The following is a 25,973-nucleotide window of genomic DNA, read 5'->3' on the forward strand; positions in this document are numbered from 1 at the left end:
CGGCACCGCACAAAAATAAATCCACAGCAAGCAGGACTGGGGAGGTCACTCAGTGGGATAAAGTGCTAGTTTAACTGTGACGGCCAGCGCCAGGTTCAAGGAAGGACCACGTCTCAAAAGATAAGGTGGGAAGTTGAAGGCAACTAGAATAACCTTCTGGCTTCCAAATTTGCCTGCATAGACATAGGCCAGTACACACACACACACACACACACACACACACACACACACACAAGCATGCAAATATGCAAATGCACACCACCACCACCTGCAACAACATAAAACAACCAACCAAACAAACAAACAACAAACAAAAAAACCTAGCCAGGCAGCAGCAACACTGTAAAGTTGAGCTAAATGTTATGTCTCAGGTGGAGAATGTGTGTTCATTGAAATACTTACATGTAGTTCTAAGATAACTTTAGGAAATTTACAGCCTTGGTTAGCATCAGATAGCTGCTTCTAACCTGCCACCAAAATAATGCCAACAGCTATAAGAAGCAACGTAGATAATGGACTTCCACAAAGCTGAAATTTGCATCAGGGCCTGCAATGGCTCCTTCTATCGCCCTCTTACCCTGTCCTGTTGCTTGTTCCTACAACTGCTCACTAATGATAAAAATTCAAATGCCGTTCCTGATCGTAATCTTTCATCTCCATCTATCACTGTGTTGTTTGGTATTGTCTGGATAACTTTTAAGTCACTCTCATGTCTCCACTCTCATTCCTATTTCCTAGTTTCAGGAAATTTCCATCTTTGTTTGAATTAGTGCCACGGCAACATTCTGGTTTTGCCTTCTGGCTTTTCCTGGACATTTACTAGTTTCTAGAGAACGGTGCTGCACTATTGTGGTTTGCATGGCAAGTTTTACACAGGACCATACTGGCTCCTTCCCCTTACCATATGGCGAGTGATCTATCTGCTTGTCTTGGCAAGTTTATTCTCAACTTAACAAAAGTTAGAGTTATCTGGGAAGAGAAACTCTCAATTTACAAAATGCTTCCACAATAATGTCCTGAAGCAAATCTGCAATACCTTATCTTAGCTGTGATTGACATTGGAGGGTTCAGCCTGTTATGGGTGGTACCACTCCTGGGCAGGGGGGTGGTCCCGGGTTCTGTAAAAAAGCAGGCTGACATATACAGCAAACCAGTTGCTAACATTAAACTAAATGGAGAGAAACTTGAAGCAATCCCACTAAAATCAGGGACTAGACAAGGCTGCCCACTCTTTCCTTACTTATTCAATATAGTTCTTGAAGTTCTAGCCAGAGCAATCAGACAACAAAAGGAGGTCAAGGGGATACAGATCGGAAAAGAAGAAGTCAAAATAGCACTATTTGCAGATGATATGATAGTATATTTAAGTGATCCCAAAAGTTCCACCAGAGAACTACTAAAGCTGATAAACAACTTCAGCAAAGTGGCTGGGTATAAAATTAACTCAAATAAATCAGTAGCCTTCCTCTACACAAAAGAGAAACAAGCCGAGAAATAAATTAGGGAAACGACACTCTACATAATAGACCCAAATAATATAAAACACCTCGGTGTGACTTTAACCAAGCAAGTAAAAGATCTGTATAATCTGAAGAAAGAAATTGAAGAAGACCTCAGAAGATGGAAAGATCTCCCATGCTCATGGATTGGCAGGATTAATATAGTAAAAATGGCCATTTTACCAAAAGCGATCTACAGATTCAATGCAATCACCATCAAAATACCAATCCAATTCTTCAAAGAGTTAGACAGAACAATTTGCAAATTCATCTGGAATAACAAAAAACCCAGGATAGCTAAAACTATCCTCAACAATAAAAGGACTTCAGGGGGAATCACTATCCCTGAACTCAAGCAGTATTACAGAGCAATAGTGATAAAAACTGCATGGTATTGGTACAGAGACAGACAGATAGACCAATGGAATAGAATTGAAGACCCAGAAATGAACCCACACACCTATGGGCACTTGATTTTTGACAAAGGAGCCAAAACCATCCAAAGGAAAAAAGATAGCATTTTCAGCAAATGGTGCTGGTTCAACTGGAGGTCAACATGTAGAAGAATGCAGATCGATCCATGCTTATCACCCTGTACAAAGCTTAAGTTCAAGTGGATCAAGGACCTCCACATCAAACCAGATACACTCAAACTAATAGAAGAAAAACTAGGGCAGCATCTGGAACACATGGGCACTGGAAAAATTTTCCTGAACAAAACACCAATGGCTTATGCTCTAAGATCAAGAATCGACAAATGGGATCTCATAAAACTGCAAAGCTTCTGTAAGGCAAAGGACACTGTGGTTAGGACAAAATGGCAACCAACAGATTGGGAAAAGATCTTTACCAATCCTACAACAGATAGAGGCCTTATATCCAAAATATACAAAGAACTCAAGAAGTTAGACCGCAGGGAGACAAATAACCCTATTAAAAATGGGGTTCAGAGCTAAACAAAGAATTCACAGCTGAGGAATGCCGAATGGCTGAGAAACACCTAAAGAAATGTTCAACATGTTTAGTCATAAGGGAAATGCAAATCAAAACAACCCTGAGATTTCACCTCACACCAGTGAGAATGGCTAAGATCAAAAACTCAGGTGACAGCAGATGCTGGCGAGGATGTGGAGAAAGAGGAACACTCCTCCATTGTTGGTGGGATTGCAGACTGGTACAACCATTCTGGAAATCAGTCTGGAGGTTCCTCAGAAAATTGGACATTGAACTGCCTGAGGATCCAGCTATACCTCTCTTGGGTATATACCCAAAAGATGCCCCAACATACAAAAAAGACACGTGCTCCACTATGTTCATCACAGCCTTATTTATAATAGCCAGAAGCTGGAAAGAACCCAGATGCCCTTCAACAGAGGAATGGATACAGAAAATGTGGTATATCTACACAATGGAATATTACTCAGCTATCAAAACAACGAGTTTATGAAATTCGTAGGCAAATGGTTGGAACTGGAAAATATCATCCTGAGTGAGCTAACCCAATCACAGAAAGACATACATGGTATGCACTCATTGATAAGTGGCTATTAGCCCAAATGCTTGAATTACCCTAGATGCCTAGAACAAATGAAACTCAAGACGGATCATCAAAATGTGAATGCTTCACTCCTTCTTTAAAAGGGGAACAAGAATACCCTTGGCAGGGAATAGAGAGGCAAAGATTAAAACAGACACAGAAGGAACACCCATTCAGAGCCTTCCCCACATGTGGTCCATACATATACAGCCACCCAATTAGACAAGATGGATGAAGCAAAGAAGTGCAGGCCGACAGGAGCCGGATGTAGATCGCTCCTGAGAGACACAGCCAGAATACAGCAAACACAGAGGCAAATGCCAGCAGCAAACCACTGAACTGAGAATAGGACCCCCGTTGAAGGAATCAGAGAAAGAACTGGAAGAGCTTGAAGGGGCTCGAGACCCCATATGTACAACAATGTCAAGCAACCAGAGCTTCCAGGGACTAAGCCACTACCTAAAGACTATACATGGACTGACCCTGGACTCTGACCCCATAGGTAGCAATGAATATCCTAGTAAGAGCACCAGTGGAAGGGGAAGCCCTGGGTCCTGCTAAGACTGAACCCCCAGTGAACTAGATTGTTGGGGGGAGGGCGGCAATGGGGGGAGGGTTGGGAGGGGAACATCCATAAAGAAGGGGAGGGGGGAGGGGGATGTTTGCCCGGAAACCGGGAAAGGGACTAACACTCGAAATGTATATAAGAAATACTCAAGTTAATAAAAAAAAAAAAAAGCAGGCTGAGCAAGCATTAGAAAGAAGCCAGTGGGCAGCACTCTTTCATGGCTTCTGGATCAGTTCCTGCTCTCAGGTGCCTGCTGGGATTTCTTTTCTGGATGCTATACTACAAGTTATAAGGTGAAACAAGCCCCCTTCTTTCCAAATTGCTTTTGACAATGGTATTTCCTCATAGCAATAGAAACCCTGACTGGGATACTACTTATCCTCCCCGTAACCCTGCTCCATCAACTTTGTCATTGTATTTGTACGTCTGGTATTTGAAGTGACATGAGCACACCAAGTGCTGTACAGATAGACAATCTTCCAAAGTGCTTAACTTTGTACCTGCCTAAAATCTAAAAGAATATGTACACAGAATTGTCATCGCGGTTAATACTGATTTTCAACTTGACAGCATCTAGACTTACCCATGAGACAAACCTCTGGGCGTGTCTGTGAGAAAGGTTCTAGATTGTATTCACTGAGATGGGACAACTCACTCTAAATGTAAATGTCACCATTCCATAAACTGTGTCCAAGACTAAACAACATGGACAATGCCATCTGATCATCTGACCAACATTCATGTTTCTCCACTTCCTGATTGTGGATAGACTGTGACCTGCTGCTCCCTTAGACTTCATGCTATGCCATCCCATGATGAATTTGGCTCTCACAATGTGAGGCAAAATGATCTTTTCTCTCCTTATTTGAGTGCTTCTGTTGGACACTTTACCACAGTCACAAGAACAGTAGCTAATACATGAATAAATGAGTAAATGCTTATGTATTTTGCCTAACTATCTGCAATGAGTTAGTATTTTGAAACATATGCAATTTAGAAGCAGTTTAAAACTCAATAGTCTGAAACATATTTTAAAAAACATTTAGGGAGTTTAGCAAATGTAGTCCCCTGTAACTACAATGAACCCATAAAGTACACATGCTACATTTATTTCTCTTTAATATGCTCAGTGTACCTAAAATGTGAATTACCCATAAAGAGCAAGGGTAGTTTTTGGAAACACAGTCTGTCTGGATAGCTCAGGCTGGCCTCTAATTTGTGATCTTCTTGCTCCATTTTTCTGGAGTGTTGTGCTTATAGGCACACAGCACCATGCCAGATCAAAAAGTACTTTATTCAAAAAGAAAAAAGTACTTTGTTCTGATATCAGGTAATACAGAAGGTTGTATTGGAACACAGTTTACTTGGTACCGTTTAAAAAATGCCTTAACAGTACAGTTTTCCCAGTTTAAAAAAAGCTTTATATCATTCATATATACATATATATGTATATATGTAACATTTTTATCACAGTTATTGGAAATGGAGAATAGAGAATTAAACCCTACTTTAGTCTATAAATATATAACAATGCATGCTTAATCTATCAATTTGGTTTTAATTTACCTATACTCTCAAAAGTAAACTGCAAGACTTTAATGTGTATTTAAACATAATTTAATGAATATAATTGATTAACTAATTAGAAGCCACACCCAATAATGTGGAGGTGTCTCCTTTCTCGGTTTTCACACTCTCCTGCAGTACCAAGCATTCCTCTGACATTGATATGATTCTTGAATATTGTGATACACATTAATATTATCTGTTAGAAACTTAGTGGCCGAAAATGATGCGACTGTCTAGATGATCTTTTTATACAAAATTCTATACATTATTTTGTTCTTATGTCTGAATGTGCACATGTACGGAAGTTATAGGCCGACTTGCAGGACCCAGATCTCTTCTGCCTCAGGTCGCTTGCATTTACCTACAGAGATATCTCCTCAAAATAATATTTCTGATAACTGCTTTAGTTCTAGATATTCTAACAGAACTAAATAATAATGAATAAAAAGTATGTATCCAAAGCCTCTCCTTTTTGAGAGAAATCAACATAACAAAGTAACAAAGACAGAGTTCTGTTTTTAAGTGGAAAAGTAACATGAAGGCAGATATTGTTAAATAACTAGTTGTCCATGTAACACAATAGATTCCACTAGAGTTACATACTCCTCTTTTATGAATGCCAGTAGTTATACGTGGTGAGAAGTAGATACAATTTATATACAGCACATTATGGTGACATCACAAGTGCCAGACATGTTCCACAGAGAAGCTAAGCCCTTATGTTTCCGTGTGAACAAATCTATCTCTGTGGTCAGGTTATTGTTTTCCTTGGCTAAAAAAATGAACCTCATGCCAGGCTTTCAAAACTATCTGAATTTGCTCCTTGTGATCTGAAATTTCTCAAAATCCACTGACTTCGTATTTGAAGGAGGTCTTTGTTTTCTAAGTGGATAGTTTCTAGAAGGCAACTAAGTCAAACTTATTTCTATTTTGCAGTCATATATCCACATAGATCTGGATCTCGCTGCACTCGATATTTTTGTACAATTGCCATTTTCCCCCGATTCAGATAGAAGTGTCTTAGAAACTTAGGTGATGTATGACAAGAGTAACCAGTTACCCTACTTTATCCAAGATTCTCTCCATCCAACAGAAGTCCAATATCTGGGGAAAACCCTGTCCTCCAGAAGACAGAAGTGTTCCTATCTCAGGGATGCCACCAACTGAGAAACTCTGAGATAAGAGGGCCTTACCTTGACATCATTGGTGTTCATCCTTGTGCCCTCCTTCCCCACAAATATGTCGTCAATGTCCACAAGGATGTACCTGTCCAAGGACAGTGTCAGTCTTTTCCCTGACAAGAAGGAGAGGGCATCTATGAAAATGAGCTTGTGCAGCCAAAAGTTCAAGTTGTTGCCAAAAAGAACTCGCTGGATCCCGTCATGAAGCCCCAGGTCATGTATGATAGTGGCATAAAATGCATGTTTAGAGATGGGAGGAGAAAGGTTTTCTGGAGTCTTAACTTTGGCAAATATTACTGGCTGGTAGGTGGAGTGATTAATCTGAAAAACTGTCCAGTCAGCTCCAGGTAAAGAACCTCTGTCAAGCTTGGATGATTTGGTCACACGAAGGAGAGGGGAGTGAGGATTAATACAGCAATCTTTTACTGCCAGGTTTCCACTTATGGAAAAGGGGAAGCCCTGGGATTGAAAGCTCTGAAGGGTTTTCTCATTGGTTTTGTGGAATCCAATGATACCCACACCATACTCTATACAGTATTTATCTAAGAGGCTTCTATTCCAAGAGTCCATGTTTATATACTTTAGAATATTCTCATATATAATGAGAATGTATTTGCCTTTCACATTGTCTGTAAGCGCTGGAAGATCGCCTTTTCCAGGAGCGATTTCTGTGTGATAATGGAACCGGATGGATTCTAGCATCATAATGATGTCTTGACCAAGAGATGAGTACTGGCTTTCCACAAACACTAGGACTGTGGGGTCTGTCCTTGAAGCATCAGAAATCATTGTCCTCTTCGCTTCCATCAGCCTGGATGGTATGTGCTGGAGGTCACCACAGTCCACTACCGAAGCCCGCCCAGAGACTTCACTTTCCTGTTTGTAGCCGCTGTACAGGTAGTAAGCAGAAATAACGATGCTCACCATACAAAAGGTGGCAAGCAGAATCAGTGTTCTTTGAAAGTGTCTGTGAGGTTTCATGATAAAACTCATGTTGGATGCACTTCGTTGACTATTCCAATAGAAGCACCATTAAAAAAAAATAGGAGGAAGGATGGCGTTTCAGGCACGCTCCTAGTCTCAGTCAACAGTTTATGTCACCATTGCAGCACATCTGGATCGCATATCTGGACTCACAGGAAACACGGTCTGAAAAATAGAACAAAATAGGACAGGGTGTAAGATGTCTTTGGCGTCGAAATGAGTGAGTTCTTTTTTTTCCCCTCCATCTTTATTAATTTGGGTATTTCTTATTTACATTTCAATTGTTATTCCCTTTCCCAGTTTCCTGGCCAACATCCCCCTAACCTATGTGGCGGCTACCTTCCACGACAGATCGTTATTAGATCAGTTGGCATAAGTTACACTAGGAATCCTTGCTTTCTTCATATGGAGACCATGTGAGAGGTGGAATGAGGAAGAGGGCTCCACTCAATACAGAGTCACTGTCCCTAAGAGAGCAAGTGATTGGACTGACATGGACCTGAATTCACCAAGCTTTGCATCAACTTTTGTCAGTAGCCGAGCTGGACGCTCCTGTCATGCAGACACATGTCTTGCGTGCGCATTCAAACTGCCCTGAATGCTGAATTACTGCCCCATGGGCTTACAAAATGTGGACGGATCTCATTACCTGCCCAAGTTACGTCAGTGGTCTTTTTCTTTTCCAAAAATTTCTCAATGTGATGAAATTTGTCACTGTACCCTGATGATTCATTAGAAAAATTATCCTACAGTAGTTGCTTTCACTGGGAAAGTCCTTTCTACATGCAAAGATGGCCCACGATGCAGTTGATTATTTTAGGTTACAACTTTAAAATACTTTATATTATATGGAGAAATGACTGTGAAGAGTGAAAAGTTTTCTGGGCTCCTTCAGGTCTGGATGAGGCAGTTTGCAGCGACACAGCATCCCTGCCCAGCTGCTTCACTGAGATCAGTTTCTGTTTTCTCACCTCAAGAGTACTATAAGCATACGATAAAAATGTAATGAAAACTGCTATGATGCCACAAAAGATGCTCTGTGTGCAAATAGTTTCAAGTCTTAGTAACCTCTGAAAATTCACGTTGAAAAATAAATGGGGGAGCATAGGTGTTTTGAGGGCACATGTTGGTAGGATCTTAAGGTCCTGGCACTCCAGGAGGAAGGCAAAAAGCTTAAGGGAATTCTTGTCATTGTCTTCATGCTGGGCTCACAGATGGCCATGGGTCAAGCCATGGTGGGAAATTCTGATTTTGATGGTTACAATGCATTTAAGGCTGGTTGCGTGTTTCTTAATTACAATATTCTGTAATTTTCAGATAGAACGATGAAGCCAAAATAAATCACAGGGTTAAAATTCTGTAATATTTATTTATGAAATAAGCAGCAAATCAGAATTTGAATAGGATATGTTTACTATATATATGAAGATATATATCTTTGTGAATAACACATCTTGGAATGCAAGCACAAGATATTTATAGTTATCCTATAAATTACATATTGCTCTTCATAACCTAGATACTTAGGGTATCCTTGTCATTCATACAAATATTTATGAGGTAGCTGTTTTTCAACTTAAAATATACTTGTTTGAAGTATTACATGTTTTTTAAAAGCTTCTAAATTCTGAGGAGGAGACGGTGACTATATTCCTAACATATGATTATGGATTAGAGGTCAATGTCTGTAACGAGATGAGAGAGGAAAGAGACCATGGTCAGTAGGGGAGAGTGCAAAACGTCCAGAGGAGAAGACTCGTGCAGAAGCTGAATGTTGTAAATTTGAATAGAAAATTTGAATTAGAAAACATTATAAATTTACAAGTAGGCACATTATTGGGTAAATGCCAGGAATGAAAAGTAGAAAAATAAGATAAAAATATTCAAAAGATAACGAAGTACACATTGCTGATGTGAATGACAGGGACTGGCAGGTCCTGAAGCTTGACAACAGGGCCCTGTGCCCCTGGATTTACTAGACATAAAATGCCAAAGTCATTCCTTTTCCATAAATACCCCAAATTTCCTTCAGATATCAGATATCAAAAGTTGTCCTATTGTATATTAGCTTAACACAGACACATCATAGTTCTTCTGTTTTCTGTAAACCGTTACTGTTATTAATTTTTAAAGACAGAATCTCAACGTGTGGCCAGGTTGTTCTGGAACACAAACTCTAAATCCTCCTGCTGCAGCCTCTCCACTGCTGAGACCGTAAGCATTAACTAGCGTGCCTACCTTCGATGGGAATCTTCTAAAAATAAATGCCTCATTTGCCCATGGCTAACTTCTGTCTCACTGTAGACTCATAAACAGCTTCTTACTGTTCTTTGCTTTTTCTTCTAGTGGTGAAAATGTCAGGGTGAACTTGCCTTCCTGCCTCTCTCAGGACATGATGTGGGCAAAGTCACAGACTCAGCTTCTGAGTTGGTCATGGATGGGGCACCCCTAGGACAGGGAAGCCCTGGAAACCAACTTGGCCACACAGTTCTCCTGTCAAATTTTTGGATTTTTCAAACATGCGAGGGCACAGCAGTTAACACATGTTCATAAAAAAAGTCCTCTCCCTCGCGTTTGCCACCACAATAATTAAAATTTTATTGTAAATCACGGTCCTTGTTGGGATGAAGCTCGAAAAAAGGAGAATTAAAGCCTCATTTATCTATCATTGCACTCCTGTGCCCAGCACAGAATAAGCTTGGGGCCTGTTGGTAGAATTTATTGAATTCAATGGCTCATTATGCCGTAGGTTTATTAGACACTTCTACTTTATGCTAATGCCATAATGCATCTTTTAAGGTTACCCATGACTATTAATGATTATGGTTGCTAAAAATTGCTGGATCCGATGTCTGCCTTATTGAATGTAGAGCAAATGTAACCATAACACCCTGGCAGGCATGTGATAAATCCAACATAATAATGCATGGTAGACATAAATCTTCTCCCTCTCTCTCTCTCTCTCTCTCTCTCTCTCTCTCTCTCTCTCACACACACACACACACACACACACACACACACACAGAAATCGCTCTGCAATAAGCTATAAGGTAATTACTGAAAAATGAATTGGAGATTAGTGCTGTAGTCAATGCTGAACTCAAATTAGAAACTATTCAGAGATCTATAAAGATGGCTTCTCTGACAACAAGACCTGCGAAACAATAACTAAGACCATGTCACGCATGGTAAGTTATGATTTATGATAGGAAACAGCCAACACTGCCCTATTAATAAGATGTGGGAAAGTCAGTGACAGTTCCCAAGAGCCACAGTACCTAAGGAACACCCAGCACAGGGGCGATGGCATCAATCTGAGGCTGGGGAGGTCATGTCAGGAAAATCTCTGGTTAGGCTGAGAAATTTAATGATGATAATGTAGCTTTTCAAGAGCAAGAATAAGCTAATTATATGACACAACATACTGGGATAAAATTGGAACTACAACTTAGTTTGAAAGCTACAGCTAATTAATGAATGTCTTTCAATTCAGAAATAGAATTAGACATATTTGAACAGGTCAAGCAAGATAGGGTGCACAAGCAATTAGGGTGGAAGTCTATGGTGGTTTGGATAAAAACGACCATCAGAGGCTATTGGGGATGGCACTATTAGGAGGTGTGGTACTGTTGGAGTAGGTGTGGCTTTGTTGGAGTGGGTATGTCACTAGGGGTGGGCTTTGGGATCTCAGAAATTAAAGCCAGGTCTAGTGTCACTTTCTGCTGCCTGTGGATGCAGACCTAGAATTCTCAGCTACATCAGTACCATGTCTGCTGCATGTACTGATATTTCCCAATATGATGATATAATGGGATAACCCTCTGAGCTGTAAGCCAGCCCCAAATAAATGCTTTCTTTTATAAGAGTTGCTGTGGTCACGGTGTCTCTTCACAGCAGTAAAATCCTAACTTAGACGCAGTGACTACACCGGAGTGAAAAGACCAACTATCCGTGCTAAATAGAACAGAGTAAAGATCTTAGAGAGTCAGGGTCAGGCAGCTAAGGGCTGCTGGCAGTGATTCCATGGGAAGCACTATGATTCGAGACTATGGCGGCTATCAGGGAGAATGGAATTGAAACTCTTGTGAGGAAAGCAGAAGTTGTAGTTGGAGTCGAGGAGCAGTGGACTTGAGGATTAAAAGCCAAAGGTGTCAGTAGGTAATAGAAGCGCATAGCTTAGGCACTCTGAAAAGGTATCAATTTCAGAGGCAGCCAGGCAGGCAGAGGAACGGCTGTATAAAGTAGTTGACTCAAGACAGACATTTGAAATAGCCACTGACATCCCCACAAGCTACACGAACCCAGTTCATCAGTAAAACCCCAGCTCTATCTTTTCCCCCTTTTGGGTCAGATCATCCCCACAGGAACCTTCGTTGTGAGTCTTGCTAAAATATTGTTAGCAGAACTATTTGCTCAGTGGGTCTGTTCCACATTAGACATTCCCAAGGACAAAGGGTTCTTGTTATCTCTAATAATTTTTCACAGAAAACTTCTTAAAAAACAACACCACCAGGTAAACACTTTATGCAACGATGCTGTTGTATTATTATTATTATTATTATTATTATTATTATTATTATTTTACTGCTCTCACAAATACATTTAAAAATTATAGGCATTTCCTATTCAGGGGCTCTATGTTAACGAGGGAGGAACAAACACCTTGGCCAGCATGTCTGGGTCTCCAGCAGCACTGCATAATTTATGGCTTCCCAGTCATTTTAGGATGAGGAAAGGATGAATTACATAAAAATACATGTATTAAGTTTGAGAAATGAACTTCGTAGGCAGCATTGTGAATATACACAGGTACAGGAAAGAGGGCCCTTTTACAGGATCTCCCACAGGCTACGCTGAAGGAAGTGGCACGGAGGGAGGAGGACCAGGAGCCTCACAGGCATTAAGAGCCATTGGCCTGTGCAGACCAGTGCTCAGGCTCCCTAGGCTGAGCAGCTGGCCCTTGATGTCCCAGCTGGTTCCTGATGAACCAAAGAGACCACAGCAGCATCATCTTCCTTCCCTTGCTAGGGGCGTGTGTAGGAAAAGGACGAGAGGGAGACACTGTTTACCTGCTCACCCGGAAGCAGTGGTATCATGATTGCTACATCCTAGAGTTCGTTTTCAATCTTTCCTGTTCATTTTTAAAATGAACTTACAATGCAACAAGTTTTCACATGGCCTTTTCATGTTTATTTCATTTAGTTTGATGACCGTGCCCCAGCCCTCCAATATCTACCCCCTTCATCCACCCATTCCTGCTGTACTCCTTTGTCCCTGGTATTTCTCCTGACCTTTGTTCTACTGTCTTCCCTTCACGGCTCATCTTCTTCGGTCTCATGGGTGTTTCTGACCATTACTCACACTTCGTCCCACCTCCATCCATATAGTTACCTAAGAAAGCTTAGAACCTACCTATGGGAGAGAGCACACACTCTCCGTCTTTCTGAGCCTTGGCTGTTCTATCACTTAACACGATGCGTTCCGGTCCTGTCCTTGAAATGTTCATTTTTTCCATAACAGCTGGAAAAAATTCCACTGTGTATATATACCACACAGCTAGACTGACCACAGTCTCCAGCTACTGGGACTATCGAGGCAGAGAGCTATACCTCTCCCAGGCACTCTATCCCTAGGGTTTTGAATGATGATGGGATTAAATAAGACTTCTTAAACTTTTTCTCTCATAACCTTTCTCATTCAAGTGATCTCATTATGTGATCCTGGGCATATAGGTATATGAAGTAGATAAACAAATCCGGTATTTATTGATGAGAAATCATAAGGTAATTAAAAAACATTTCTGTGATATGTAAAAAGTATACAGACATAATTTTATCGTTTGTTAAAGATCAAAGGAAATTTGCATACTAGTGAGATTGATGTGCTCATTTATTTTTATACAAAGAGCTAAGCATCGTGTAATGTTTGATGCTGCGGGATGTACAGCATTTTCAGCTTTCCATCGTGGATTAATACTTTGATTTTTTATGATCATCAATGCTGAGAACACTGCTTTGCATAAATACATAGCAACAAAATAACAGAGGTGTGCTTAGAGCTATTTCAGAAATTGTTGGAAATTATGTTCTATTCTCAAGCTAAAATTAATTTAACTACTTTTTTTTCATGAAGGTGAAGTGACTCAAACAGCAATTTTTTAAAAAAAATCCAACGTTATAAAATAATAAAATACAAAGGAATATTCAGTTATGGTTACATGCTAAGGAATATGGGCAGAAAAATATTTATTCCGTTTTCTAAAATTAAACATTGTATTTAAGTGAAAAACTTTGTGTGTCTGCTCTCGAACTTGAGTGGAAGCATTTCCAGCAAGCTTCGTTTTTATGGGCCCTGCTGGTACTGTCTGCTGCTTGTTCAGAGCCAAGGTTACCCTGAAGCTTCGTGATACAGCCTGGGCTAGCACCACTAGCTAGATATACCTCAGCTTTATCACATGTTTGACTATGAGCTAACCTGAACATTTAGAAACCTCTTACTATTGTTGATTTTTTTGCAACCCCACATTGTTTCCTCAGTCCCGTATGGTGTCATCGACTATGAGTTAAGAAGCTGCAGTAAAAATCATTAAACTCTCTTGGAATAGCATCGGACACACAGAGAACGAATAAACAAAATCATCCTGCTTTAATTATTACAGAGATTGGTATAGAACCAACCACAAGAGAAATACCTGGTAATGAAAATACACTGAGCATTGTGTGTCTGTGTGTGTGTGTGTGTGTGTGTGTGTGTGTGTGCATAAAATTTTGCCTTGAGTGGAGTTGTGTAGTGCACAGATGACACCTGCTAGAGAGTCAGTCACAAGGGCTTCCAAGCAAAGGAGACATCTCCATCAGAGGCATCCCAATACCAGATTCATGGCTTCTGCAGGAATCACATATTCCATAGATTTTATTATCATCTACTCTCCAGTAAATTCCAAAGGCTTATGTAAATCCCAGACATCCATATGCTTAAGCCCTAGTTCTTCAGATCAACTATCAACTTGATCAGAGAGCAACAACAAGGCACATCAACCGTGCAGCCACTTGGCCTGCAGGGAACCATTGGGAAGCAAACTCAGCTACCTCAATATTGAATTTGTGATCTTCTATGTTGTATGATGTCTTTTCCTGGGGAGACATGAACAAGTGTCTACTCACCCCAGATAGGAAACTGATGACACAGTATATACCATCCAAGTCCTACTTGGTGGACCGATGAATTTTACTAGGTTACTTAGAGGAGTATGGGTGAGGGGTTCCTTACAGGAACAGAAATGACTCAAAGACAGCTGCATCACCAAAGCCCACCCAGAACGTTTAACACATCAGCGAGGCTGGCAGCGTAGATCGCACTGCACAGCTCGAGGTCAGCTCAACAGGTTCTAGAATGTACACTTTAGGTCACTCAGTTTGTCTAAGATTCTTCCAGGCAGCTCAGCTCACCTTTGGTTTTTCTAGACAGTTTTCCTGGTCTCTGCTTATTCTAAGAGGCTGGGCTTATTTAAAAGAATTCTCTGAAGCTTGTCTTCTCTGAGAGTGACTCTCTGAAGACTTTTATATATATAAACTTGAGAGAGAGGGGGTCCTAGTGAATCTGGTCAATTTCAGGGGCTTCCTGAAACATTCTAGTGTTGTTTACTTCATGTCTTAAGGATCTTATCTCCCCTTACAACATGGTGCTTTCTCATATCCCCATAAGCACACACTCTTAAGAAGTTTCCCATTAAAATGCCAGGTTGCTTCACAGCAGCCTGAAGTGGTCTTCACGCTGCACTGCTGGTTCATCCCTGACAGTCTTTCATCCAACGTATATAAATGAATCCACATCTTCCCAATTCCATTTCTCCACATTCACTCTATTCATCTCTCCTCACATCTCTCCTCATCCATGAGATATTACATAAATAATTATGCATGAAACCATTACACATAGAACCTGGCACAGACGTTAACAATCCCCACTGCCATTCTTTGATGTGGCACTGAAGAACTTGGGTTAGAGCTAGCGTTTTATCAGAGGCTGCTTAAAACTTATGGATTAAAATATAAATTCCTACAGAGGGCCGTCAAGACCGTCATGGTTACCATTCTACTCTGACCCAATCAGATGGTGTGGCCACTTCCAGTAAAGCGGATTTTCTCTCACTCTCCCAAAGAGACCATCTCCCCATCTCCTTGTCTTTGTGTCTTTTTATGTGGTATTACTTATGTCTGCAACTTTTTTTTCCATTTCATCTGCTGTATTTTAATTCTAAGTATAAATGTCTCCACTCATAGAGGTCAACTGTCAATCTTTCATCTGCAAGGCCTCCCTGATAAAATCATCATCCTATCACCCTGTACCTTTTCTGTGGCAATCCTACGTCTTCTAGTCTAGTGATCTTCTGCGTAGTGTTTCTCCATAGATGTTAAGGCATCTGTGAGGACTTGCGTGGCTTGCTTTGTTCTCAGTGACTACGAAAACAGCACTTAATAGAGGCACATCCCACTGAATGCTTGTTCACTGTGAGAAAAGGGGCCCACACTCAATTTTATAAATAGCAGCTCATTCACAAACTAGGACAAACTCAAGTCAAACCATCAATCACACTGGCCTCAAACAGTCAGGTCAATAATATAGACATTGAGCAGCAGTGACCATCTTGACCAGAGCCATAAATCAGTATGGACAGAATGCAACTCTCACTGGGTCTTACTTGGATTCTATTTTTCACATTCTGAAGTTCTGCCGAGTTTTGGTACGGCTAAAGTCTCTTTGGTCTCTTTGGATAGATCTTGTTTAAAAAAGATTCCACCAAGAAAACAGCCATCATCTAATAATTTTTTTTATTAAGAGAAAGTAAAGGGGCAGTTGCTTTTGGCATCACAAGCCATTCCACACATATAGGAAGGAACCGTATATATACAAACAATTTGTAAGGCTCTATCCAAGGTCCTATCTGCAAGAAGAATAGGTTTGCCAAGGTAAGCTCTTCTCCTTTGCATTGACACCCACCATCATCGACCCAGTTGAAAGACATGGGAGTCTGAACAGTCACCTTTCTCAAATTCATTAGACACAAGCGTTCGAAAATGCATATGGTGCCTTCAAATACTTTTCTTGACTATGCTAAAAGTAATTTAGCAGTATTAAAAATTGACAAAGAGCATTCTTTTTTCTCTGGGAAAGAATGTGTGAAATTGTGTCATGTTAATTGAACCCTCCTGTGGCAGGCACACAGGAAACTGATTTCTGTAAAGCATTCCCGAGAACATGCTCTGTCTCTGGAACAGGGGCTTTAAAAATGGATGGGAGGAAAGCCACAGTTGGGGCCATTAGCCTGGTATAGTAAATTAAAAAGAAAATGACTACCTTAATGTCCCATCTTTGTATTTAGAAGTCATGAAGGGAAGATTGTGGTTAGTTCGTTGCCTTCAGTGTTATGTCACTTAGCAAGGCAGAGAAGAAAACTATTCCATTGCTGTTTGCTGCCTGTTGTGTCTGCCCGTAAGCCTGAAGTGCTGGGATGCCTGCCTATCGTGCTGTAGGCTGAGCTAGGATACGCGCCTAATGATATGCACAATTCAGCATTAAGACTTTAATCTGTTCGTCACACCCCGAGAAACAGAAAGTGTTACCTGTGACTTTCCCACAAGATATGGTTTGGCTGTATCTCATAGTTGTCTGTATGACTGTGGGTTAGGTTTTAGGAAGATTACACAAATCAGAAGGGGGGAAGAGAGTCAATCAGAGAGAAAAGGAGTTCAAAGTAGGAAACTGAAGACTAGAGAAGATGATAGGGAATTCTGACTAGGGTGTAGGTGCTGGTCCCTTGGTGCTACTCTAGCCATTCACCCACAAGGAAGTCAGATTAAATATCTCCTCTTTCTCTGTGGGCATCTTTTAGAAGTAATGCCCAAGCAGTTAGAGTAGCAAATAAACTCAATTGTTCATACTTCATTAAGGAATGTGCTACATTTAATTGTCCTGGGCACTGCTTTAGGTCTGGCACAGAATTTATGCTCAGCAAACAACCTTCTGAATGATAACTTATGAATTCCTTATTTCCTATGCTTAGGTGGAATGGTGTGAATGTCTGGAGAAGCACCCAGATTGTTTACATTGTAGCAAGAGGCATATCAAACATGCACATTTGAGGGCAGAGAGATGTTGGCAGAGTAGAGCAGTGGTTACTGCTGGGTGCATTTGAAGCCAGATTCTAACTGAATTCCAGATCCACTGCTAGCCAGGGGTGTGATTACTCAGTTAATCTCTTAGTGACTTAATTTCCTCACTTTACATGGGAACGGTACCTAGGAGAAATGAGTTTAATGAATTTTTATGTCAACAGTAATGGCATATGATAAATAGTCGACTGTTAACTGTTATTTTAGCTGCTGGCACCTCTAGGAAATAACTCTCTAACAAGGTAAGTCTTACTCTCTGATGGCTTTTTACAGGGATTTCTAAAATTCTGAACAAACGACCAGGAAAAGGGCTCTAAGATCATTGCAAGGGTGACAGAACCTATCCTGGACCCAGCAAGGGCCTTCAGGGCACTTTGTCATGGCAGAATCAGGCCTGGAATCCAGGCTGTTCAGCCCTTTACATGTACTGTAATTAAACAACAGGATTAGAACCTGGCATGTGCTTAAAATGAATGCCATCACCGAGACAATTAATGTTTATAGCTGAAGTCTATGATGCTGGATGTTTAAATTCTGGTTTAGCATAGGTACACAATTGTAAGTGGTTAAGAGCACTGGCTGCTCTCGCCAAGGATCCACAGTCAGTTTCCAGCACCCACATGGTGGCTCACAACCATCTGTAACCCCAGTTCCAGGTGATCTGATGCCCTCTTCTGACCTTCACAAGCACAAGGGGTGAACATGGTGCAAATACATACGTTCAGGTAAAAATACTTATAGAAATACAATAAGGTAAAAAATAAAAATTTTAAAAAGCATAAACTGTCCTCTATAACCAGATGCTTCACTTGTATACCAGGCTTTACTAAAAAGACAAAATCTATAGCTTAATTCTCTCCTGCAATGATAAGAGGGCTTAAATCATACAATAATTTTTGAGTGTGGTTCATATTAAAGATCTTTATATCACAGCTGATACTACTGTGGCCCAGTAACACCCTTCATCTGGGATAGCCTCCAGGGGTCCTGCATGCCTGTGTCCTGCTTCTCTCTGGTGACCACATCCTGAGGGAAGGAACACACCATCGCTGTCTAAGTTGCTTAGCAGCTGGGGATAGCATAGCTCTCCTTAACTCTATATCTTTGTTCTCAGATAAAGTGCAGGCAAACCACAAACATATATATTTAAGTAGTTTCTTCTGCAAATAACTTTAGCTAATAGGCTTTTCAGTCCAAAGGTTGTCCACAGTCACTACAGATTAGGTGAAATTTCATCTATGAGAAAGGACGCTGAATCAAAATAAGACAACATGGTCTCTTTGTGGTTTTAAAGTTTTCAGATGAAGCTAGTCATTGCAAGCTCCTGAGAGCTTCTCCACAGAGGGACAGCTTCAGAGGAGGGATGGTTTCTTAAGGAATCACCCAATTACAACAGAAAGTAAATCTCCTATTTGCTGGAACTTTCAGAAATAAGATTTTCCTTAAGAAGACTTATCCCCAGAGAAGATGTACTAGACCAGAATCAAACCAAACTGTAGTAAAATTCTCTACAAAGAGATACAAATTTCGCTTGAGCTCAAGCATGTTAGTAAGCTGAGAAAGACTATGAAGAAAATTACCAACTTAAGTGCCCAGTGTGCAAATGGCATTTACTTCTAGGAAGGGCCAAGCCTTCTGCTTTACCCTCAGGAGCCCAGAGGGGACAAAGACAGCCTTACAGAGTAGAGATACGATGCTAAGGAGAGGAGGCAGGAGGGATCCCTGTCAGTGAAAGGCACGGCTACCCTCAGGAGAATCTTAAAAATCAGCTCCTTCATATTTTTATTTATATTTGAAACCTCCTCAAATACAAAGCTGACAAGGAACTAAGGCTGAAGAAAAAGAAATCTTTTCAGCCCAGCGTTAGACTTTCCTCTTACCTTTTTCTCTCACAAACAGTTTTGCTTCACACTTTATCATTTATTTTCCAAGGACGAGAAGAAAAGGAGTGGGGTTCTGTCCCCGACTCCCTATTTTATCTGGAACCTTAGCCTAACATCAGGACCTTGTCTGTTTATGCTGTTTTCTTCAGTGCTCTTGCAAACTACAGATGTTACCATATCCTAATATGTTTATAAAAATACGAGTATTTCAATGTGCTTCAAGCTTATAAAGTGCCCATATATTGGTAAAACCAGTTGGGAAGTGATCAGACTAAGCTCCTGAGAATGTCATTTAGTTTCTCGTTTGTTTCCCCAAAGTGGCTATATTAAATGGAGAAATACATCTACTTTCTTTTCATTTAAAGCTTCTTTATTCAATGGTTAGGCCAATTATTGAATTTATACTCCATTTTCTATAATAATCCTCTTAAATAATGGTTTGAGACACAAACTGCACCAAATATGAAGCCCTGTAAAGCATTGTTACATGATAAGCTGGTGATTAGATTTTAAATCTTTAACGTTATTTCCAAAATTCAGACCAGCCAAAAGACACACGAGTGATTAACCATGCTACTACGGCACAAGGAATTTGTTAGCATACATATATGTCTTAACCAACTCAGAGGGTCACCTCCTTAGTCTCTTTAATCTAAAGAAACTTTAAAATAACCCTTAAATGAAGCAATAGTTTCCTGGTCCATTTATCTTAAGTTAATAAAATTAGGCATTTGTTCAGGGCAGCGATGCTTGATGGGATAAAAGCAAAGTTATCTTTTATTGAGCCCCCACCCCCTATCCCCCGAATCCAGAGTGAACTGTCAACACAAAGTATAAATAAACAGATGTACTTACCTGGAATTAAAGTTCAGAGAGTTGGAAAATGCGGGGAAAAGTTTCAGTGGACAGACAAGAAAAAATCAAAAGAGGAGTGTATGCAGCCTTCGGTTGGGTTTTCTGCCTTTGCAAGTGGCCGTATGGGCAGTGCTGGCCAGTACCCTCCTGTTATGTAACATCGTCTTATTAATATTAGCCATCAGACTGCTACCAAGCTGGCGAGGCACTAGAGGGCAAGAGCGGCACATGCAAGACCCATCTCCAAGGGACCAGCACGGGGACCACTTCAGGGAAGACAGATGCTACTAACTAAGCTGACAAATACCAGATGTCTGAAAGCACCATCGAAACTTGCCCGTGTTCCTCAAAGAATATTTCAAATGCCGATTTCCTACTAGCCCGAGTTAACAGGTTAATAAATACGCGAAAGCAAAGAACCACACCATGAAAAAAACTTTCAGGATTATATTTACAAACCCATAGTAACTCGGGGGTTTGTCTCTGCATTGTTTAAATCAGCGTATTTCAAAGAGGAAAGGAAAGGCTGCATATAAATTAAACGAGTGTCTATCTCAAGACCCTTCGTTTCCAGTCGCTAGAAACTTGGGATGGTCTCTCTGACATTCTGGAGTCCGCATGTCAAGTGACCAGGGTTGGACCAGGTGAGGACCTGCCCTCCATCCAGTGATTACCTCGGGCTGTGGAGCGCCGGCATCCTGCCTCCAGGTCCTCCGCTTCTCTGCGCTCCTGCTGCGCAGCCACGGCTGCAGCCGCCACCCCCAGCATCCGCTCCCAAGCCGAGTGGGCTGGGCGCGCGGGGCGGGCGGGGCTGGCAGGGCGAGTGGTCCAGGAGCTCAGGGCGGGGCGGGGCGGAGCTAGGCGGGGCGGCCGGGCTCCTGCGCGCGCTCTTGGACCAGCGCTCGCCCCACGCCGGCGCGCAGTCTCCTGGGTGCCCGCTGCCGGCGCGCGATCGCCTGAGCGAGAGGAGGCCTGAGCTGGGACCCGGTTCCCGACCGCCCAGGGAGCTGCGGGAGGGAGTCAGGGAGGAGCCGAGCTACACCACAGGTGCTGGTGCCCCGCGCTGGATACTACACTCACAGGCTTCCCTCTGCTTTGCTAGTCCTCTAAGGCTGACTCCTCCATCCTGGAAGACCAGTGCAAGGCCAAAGGCAGATGAAAAGGCATTTTAGACTCAAGGTGAGGGTGGGCAAAAGCTTCCAATACAGTGTAGGCTACACCAAGGCAGAGCAATTTGAATCAGGGACAGCCCACCGACTCTAACATATAAAGGGCATGATCAAGTTTAGTCATTCAGAGTCAAAAGATGACATTTCTGGATCTATTGGGGCCCGGTTTAGGCAAGTAGGTGGTCATATTTTGGGCTCTGATCAGAGAGGTGCAGTTGGATCCTCATTGTCATGTGAGAACTGAAGTCTGTTCAGGGAAGCAAATTTAGGTGTTGGAGTACAGCTAAACCCACCATGCGTACTGGTGCACTCTGAACCCAGTTGATCCCGAAACACATCCCACTTCCACGTGTTTTCACACACGAATTCATACATTGACTTTTGGCTTAAGACAGCTCTGGTTATATTTTCTAGCAACTAGAAGTAAAAGAGACAAAAATGATAGGGATATCAAACACTTCGCACTGCTTAATGATTTTAGGAAGACGTTTGGATGTATGCAGGGAGGCCGTACCATGTACCATTCAGCAGGTCCTAGTGTCTTGAGTTAGCTGGAATCGCTCTTCTGGAGCTGCAGAAGAATTCGGTTGGTAAAATTCCTTGGCTAGATGACAGGTAGATCTACTCTCCTAATATTTGTTTGTTTTGCTCGTTAGTTTATTGTTGGAGTCTTTCTTGGGAGTCCTGTGTCTTCCAAGAATGGTGAGAAACACATTTGTTTCCATGTGCTCCCTCCAGAGAGCCTGACCTGCCCCCACAGCATCCATCCAGCCACTTAAAATTTCCATATGGGAGAGGGCTCAAGAGTGAAGGGCTCGCCACCAAGCCTGAGTACCGGAGTTCAGTCTTAACAGTCCCATGTGGTGGGAGGGGAGAGCCAACTTATACAAGCTACCCTCTGACCTTCACCCCTGGGCAGGTAATCTACCTCCTTAGTGGATAAGCCAGACAGATGGAGGATTCCAAGGACCCGAGACTTTCTGGACACAACAGGACTGGCACACATATGAACTCATGGAGACTGGAACAGTGTACACAGAGTCCGTACAGTTCTACAGCGAATGGAGACCCATGGATGAGAGGAGAAGTGGACACAAACATTCTATTCCTAACCCAGAAACTATTTTCAGTTGAAAACCACTTGCAAATAAAAACCTTAGTTTTCTCCAATGTCACTGGGGACCACAATTAAGAGTAGGCCCCATGTCCAGCAGTAGATGCCAACAGAAAACCAATCAACAACATCTTTGACTCTTAATGTTAGGTTTTGACATTTTTTTCCCTTGCATATACATAATGGCTTCAGGTTTTGTGTGAAACTGTGTGTCTCTGCACCTACAAATGCTTCTTGTATGCTTCCGTTGGCTCTTTTCTTGTTTGGTTGTTTTGTCCTATTTCAATTTGTTGTATTTTGTTTTATCTTATTTTATCATTATTTATTTAGACATCCATTAGTTTCCTAAAGAGAATCAGAAAGGGTGTGGATCCAGATGGGAAGGGGGATGGGAAGTGGGAACTGGGAGGAGTAGGGGGGAGGGGAAACCACAATCAGAACATATTGTATGAAAAATAAATCTATTTTCAATTAAAAAACAAATAAATGTAGAAAAGTATTGAACACCAGCTCAGTGGCTTTGGGAATAGACTAATACTGGATAAATAAACACACAAAGCAAATACAGTTTTCTGCCTTCCAGTTGCTTATCATGTGTTGCTCCAGGGCAGGCAATACAAGATGTCAGTGAATGGACAAGACGGACAAATCTACATCACAAATCCGGATGGTTCGCCACGTATAGTTCGGTTTGGAACTGGACTTTGCTCTTCATCTTTCTTTTTCTATCTTCTATGCACAGAAGGGGGTAAAGCCCACAGAGAACCTCTTTTACAGAATACAGTAGTTAGAGCGTCTCTTTAAAATTTTCTGTAGAAACAGAGGCACATTCAATTTCCTGGTTGCTCCAGAGAGTGTGGCTACTTTTACTCAGTGCTGCTGTGCCCAGTCAACCATTTGCATGTGCAGATGGCTGAAAGTTACACCGTCTTCTCCCGAGGTAAGTCCCAGTGTCATAGCTCCACGGTAGAAGTTTACATCTGTGTGTATGGACCGTAGCAGCTTGATTTATTATTCGTATTTCCCTCCATCCCTGAGCTATTTGCCTGGCAGAGAGATAAAGAGAGAACATACATGAGCGACAACATTAGCATCCTTTTTCTATTTTATTTCCCTTATGTAGGGACCATGGGCCAGAGAATCATTTTCTCTCTCTTGGACAGATATTCCAGGGTCTTACGCTGTTCATTAGAGGCAACAAAGAACCTAGCCCACCTGAGTCAGGGCTTCACGCCGGGGAAGCACCTTGAATTTATTCATCTCCAAATTAGCTTCTTCAGTATGTTTAATGTGATACATGAGCGCCATTAGTAGTGACCTCTGGGATACAGCACACTTATCATAACTACCTTCGGTCTTTGTATTTTGACTATTTATGTAAATATTGAGGACCTCAAAACTAGAAGAGGATAAAACTCCAAGAAGTACTGGCCTAGAGTCTATGAAACATTTTGTGTATCAGAGCCCCATCTTAGAGAGAAAGGAAGAGAAAGAGAGGCCCATAAATTAGAATTTTTAAAGAAATGATTAAGAAGAAAAAACAAAAATAACAAGAGTATAGTTTTGTATATTAAAATAATTAATTCTCTATTTAGTCACTCTGACAGAAGGCGTCTGGTAGTACTAACTCACGGTGATATAGAGATTTAATAACATGCCTTATATAAATTAAAATCACAACCCGTGATGGGACCGTGTTCCTCCTCTAAGTGCTTCTACGTGGAGGGTACTGATAATAAAAGGATTTTGAGAAACTTATTTCAATGTGCAGAGTTCTCAGTTTTCCAATGTTTAAATTAAACCCATGCATTATCCCATTATGACAAGGTTGAAAATCAAATATATAGAGGGCAGATTATTTTTATCGGAAACAGCTAATAAGTGTGTGTATTACAATCCTCTTCACAATCATCAGCTAAGACTTGTAGTAATGACTCTGTTGATATGCTTAAGATAATGGGATGAGGGCTTGGCAGAAATTATGTTCTAACTAGCAACTTCTAACTCAGCCCAAGGAAGAAGAGTCCAGCTTTCTTCATGGTATCAAAAAGTAGTTATTTGAAAATAGACCCAAAACAAATGTCTCAGCAAAACAATTGACTGCGGAGAGGCATGCGTGGGTGTCACAATGCTATGCAGCTACAGGTGGATAAGGTGCCATCACCTGTCCGTGAGAACAGCACCTTTGACAAATGAACAAGGTGGAGTAGGTTGTATAAAGGCCCTCTTAATGATATAATTTTTACTTAAAATATAATCACATCACTATCCCCATTCTTTTCTCCGTGTGCCCACCACTCCTCTCACCTGGTCTTTTTTTGTTGTTTTTTTCCTTTGGTTATTATTATTCCATATTCTGCTTTGTCTAGCTTTGCTGTTGTTTATATGATTCCGGGGTTGTTCACTTCGTATTGGATGACCAGCGAGGAGACTCATCCTTGGTTGATGCTATTTCTCCCTCTGTCAGGCTGAGCAACAATGACTGGACCTGAAGACATGCTAACCTGTAGGAGGGGAAATCTAAAGGGCTTTGACGCCCCAGGCAAAAACTACATGTAATAAAAGGTCTTTTTTAAGAAACACTAGTTTATAATTCAGTGGTAGGGTTGGGAAGGTGGCTCCAGCCTGAGTGGTTTCATTGTCTCAGGGGAATTGGATCCAGGACTCTGTGCTCTGTCCCTAGTGTTTTCTCTTCAGATCAATGTGGAAGTCAAGAATCTGCATTTCAGCGAATGTTCAGGTACAGCCATCCAGAACTGAAGAAACGCAGACTTAGAGAACTTTGAGGGAAAATAGAATTATCAAGAGCGGGTCTTTTTTATCTGTGTAAGCTACTTAGTTCACCAAGTCTTCAGATTCTTTCTTAATCTCAATAAGCACACAATTATCCTGGTGCTTTTCTCCCCCCCCCCCCCCCCCCCCCCGGAGCTGGGGACCGAACCCAGGGCCTCGCGCTTCCTAGGTGAGCGCTCTACCACTGAGCTAAATCCCCAGCCCCTATCCTGGTGCTTTTCACTGGTTCCCACTTGATCAGTCAGGTAAAGCTTACTTTAGTTTACAGTAGTAAGATCTGGAAACTGGCAAACAGAAGTTCTGTTTTCCCCTCAGAGGGCTTTCTATATCACAGGCCCACTCTGTTTTCTGTCCCTGGTACATTAAAGGTCATTTAACCTACAACAAGGGGAAAAAAAAAACAAAATTGCTTCGTTTTATAGGTCATATTTTATCTGGTCCTTGAAGGAAATCACCTTTTATTATCCTGCCTAGAATTTTTATTTTTTTAAAAAACTACCTTTTCTTAACTAAATAAACCCACTCTCCATATTATATTGTGTAATTCCATTTCAATTTGCAAACGCGTTGTCCTTAGAAATAGCTTTTCCCATGCGGGACTAATTTACAATTTTATGTCTGATCATAAGCTGTGTCATCAATTGCAAGC

General features: G+C 41.4%; 1 protein-coding gene across 5 annotated transcripts in view; it reads right to left on the bottom strand.

Annotated features, from left to right (window-relative positions):
* Positions 1-21,075, bottom strand: part of Ndst3 (N-deacetylase and N-sulfotransferase 3) — a 165,936-nt gene extending 144,861 nt beyond the window's left edge. For 3 of the 5 annotated variants that reach the window (XM_017590786.3, XM_039102095.1, XM_039102096.2), the window contains exons 1-2: positions 20,923-21,075; positions 6,367-7,503 (exon numbers count right to left, since the gene is read on the bottom strand). In XM_017590786.3, coding sequence (XP_017446275.1) covers positions 6,367-7,347 — 981 coding nt within the window. In that variant the 5' untranslated portion in view covers positions 7,348-7,503; positions 20,923-21,075. Of the gene's footprint in view, positions 1-6,366; positions 7,504-20,248; positions 20,901-20,922 lie in introns of those variants that run through there. The other 2 variants (XM_006233268.4, NM_001191716.1) reach the window with 2 other exon arrangements.
* Between the last annotated feature and the right edge of the window lie 4,898 nt (positions 21,076-25,973).

The sequence above is a fragment of the Rattus norvegicus genome, chromosome 2 (genome assembly GCF_036323735.1).
Source record: "Rattus norvegicus strain BN/NHsdMcwi chromosome 2, GRCr8, whole genome shotgun sequence".
NCBI classification, from domain to species: Eukaryota; Metazoa; Chordata; class Mammalia; order Rodentia; family Muridae; genus Rattus; species Rattus norvegicus.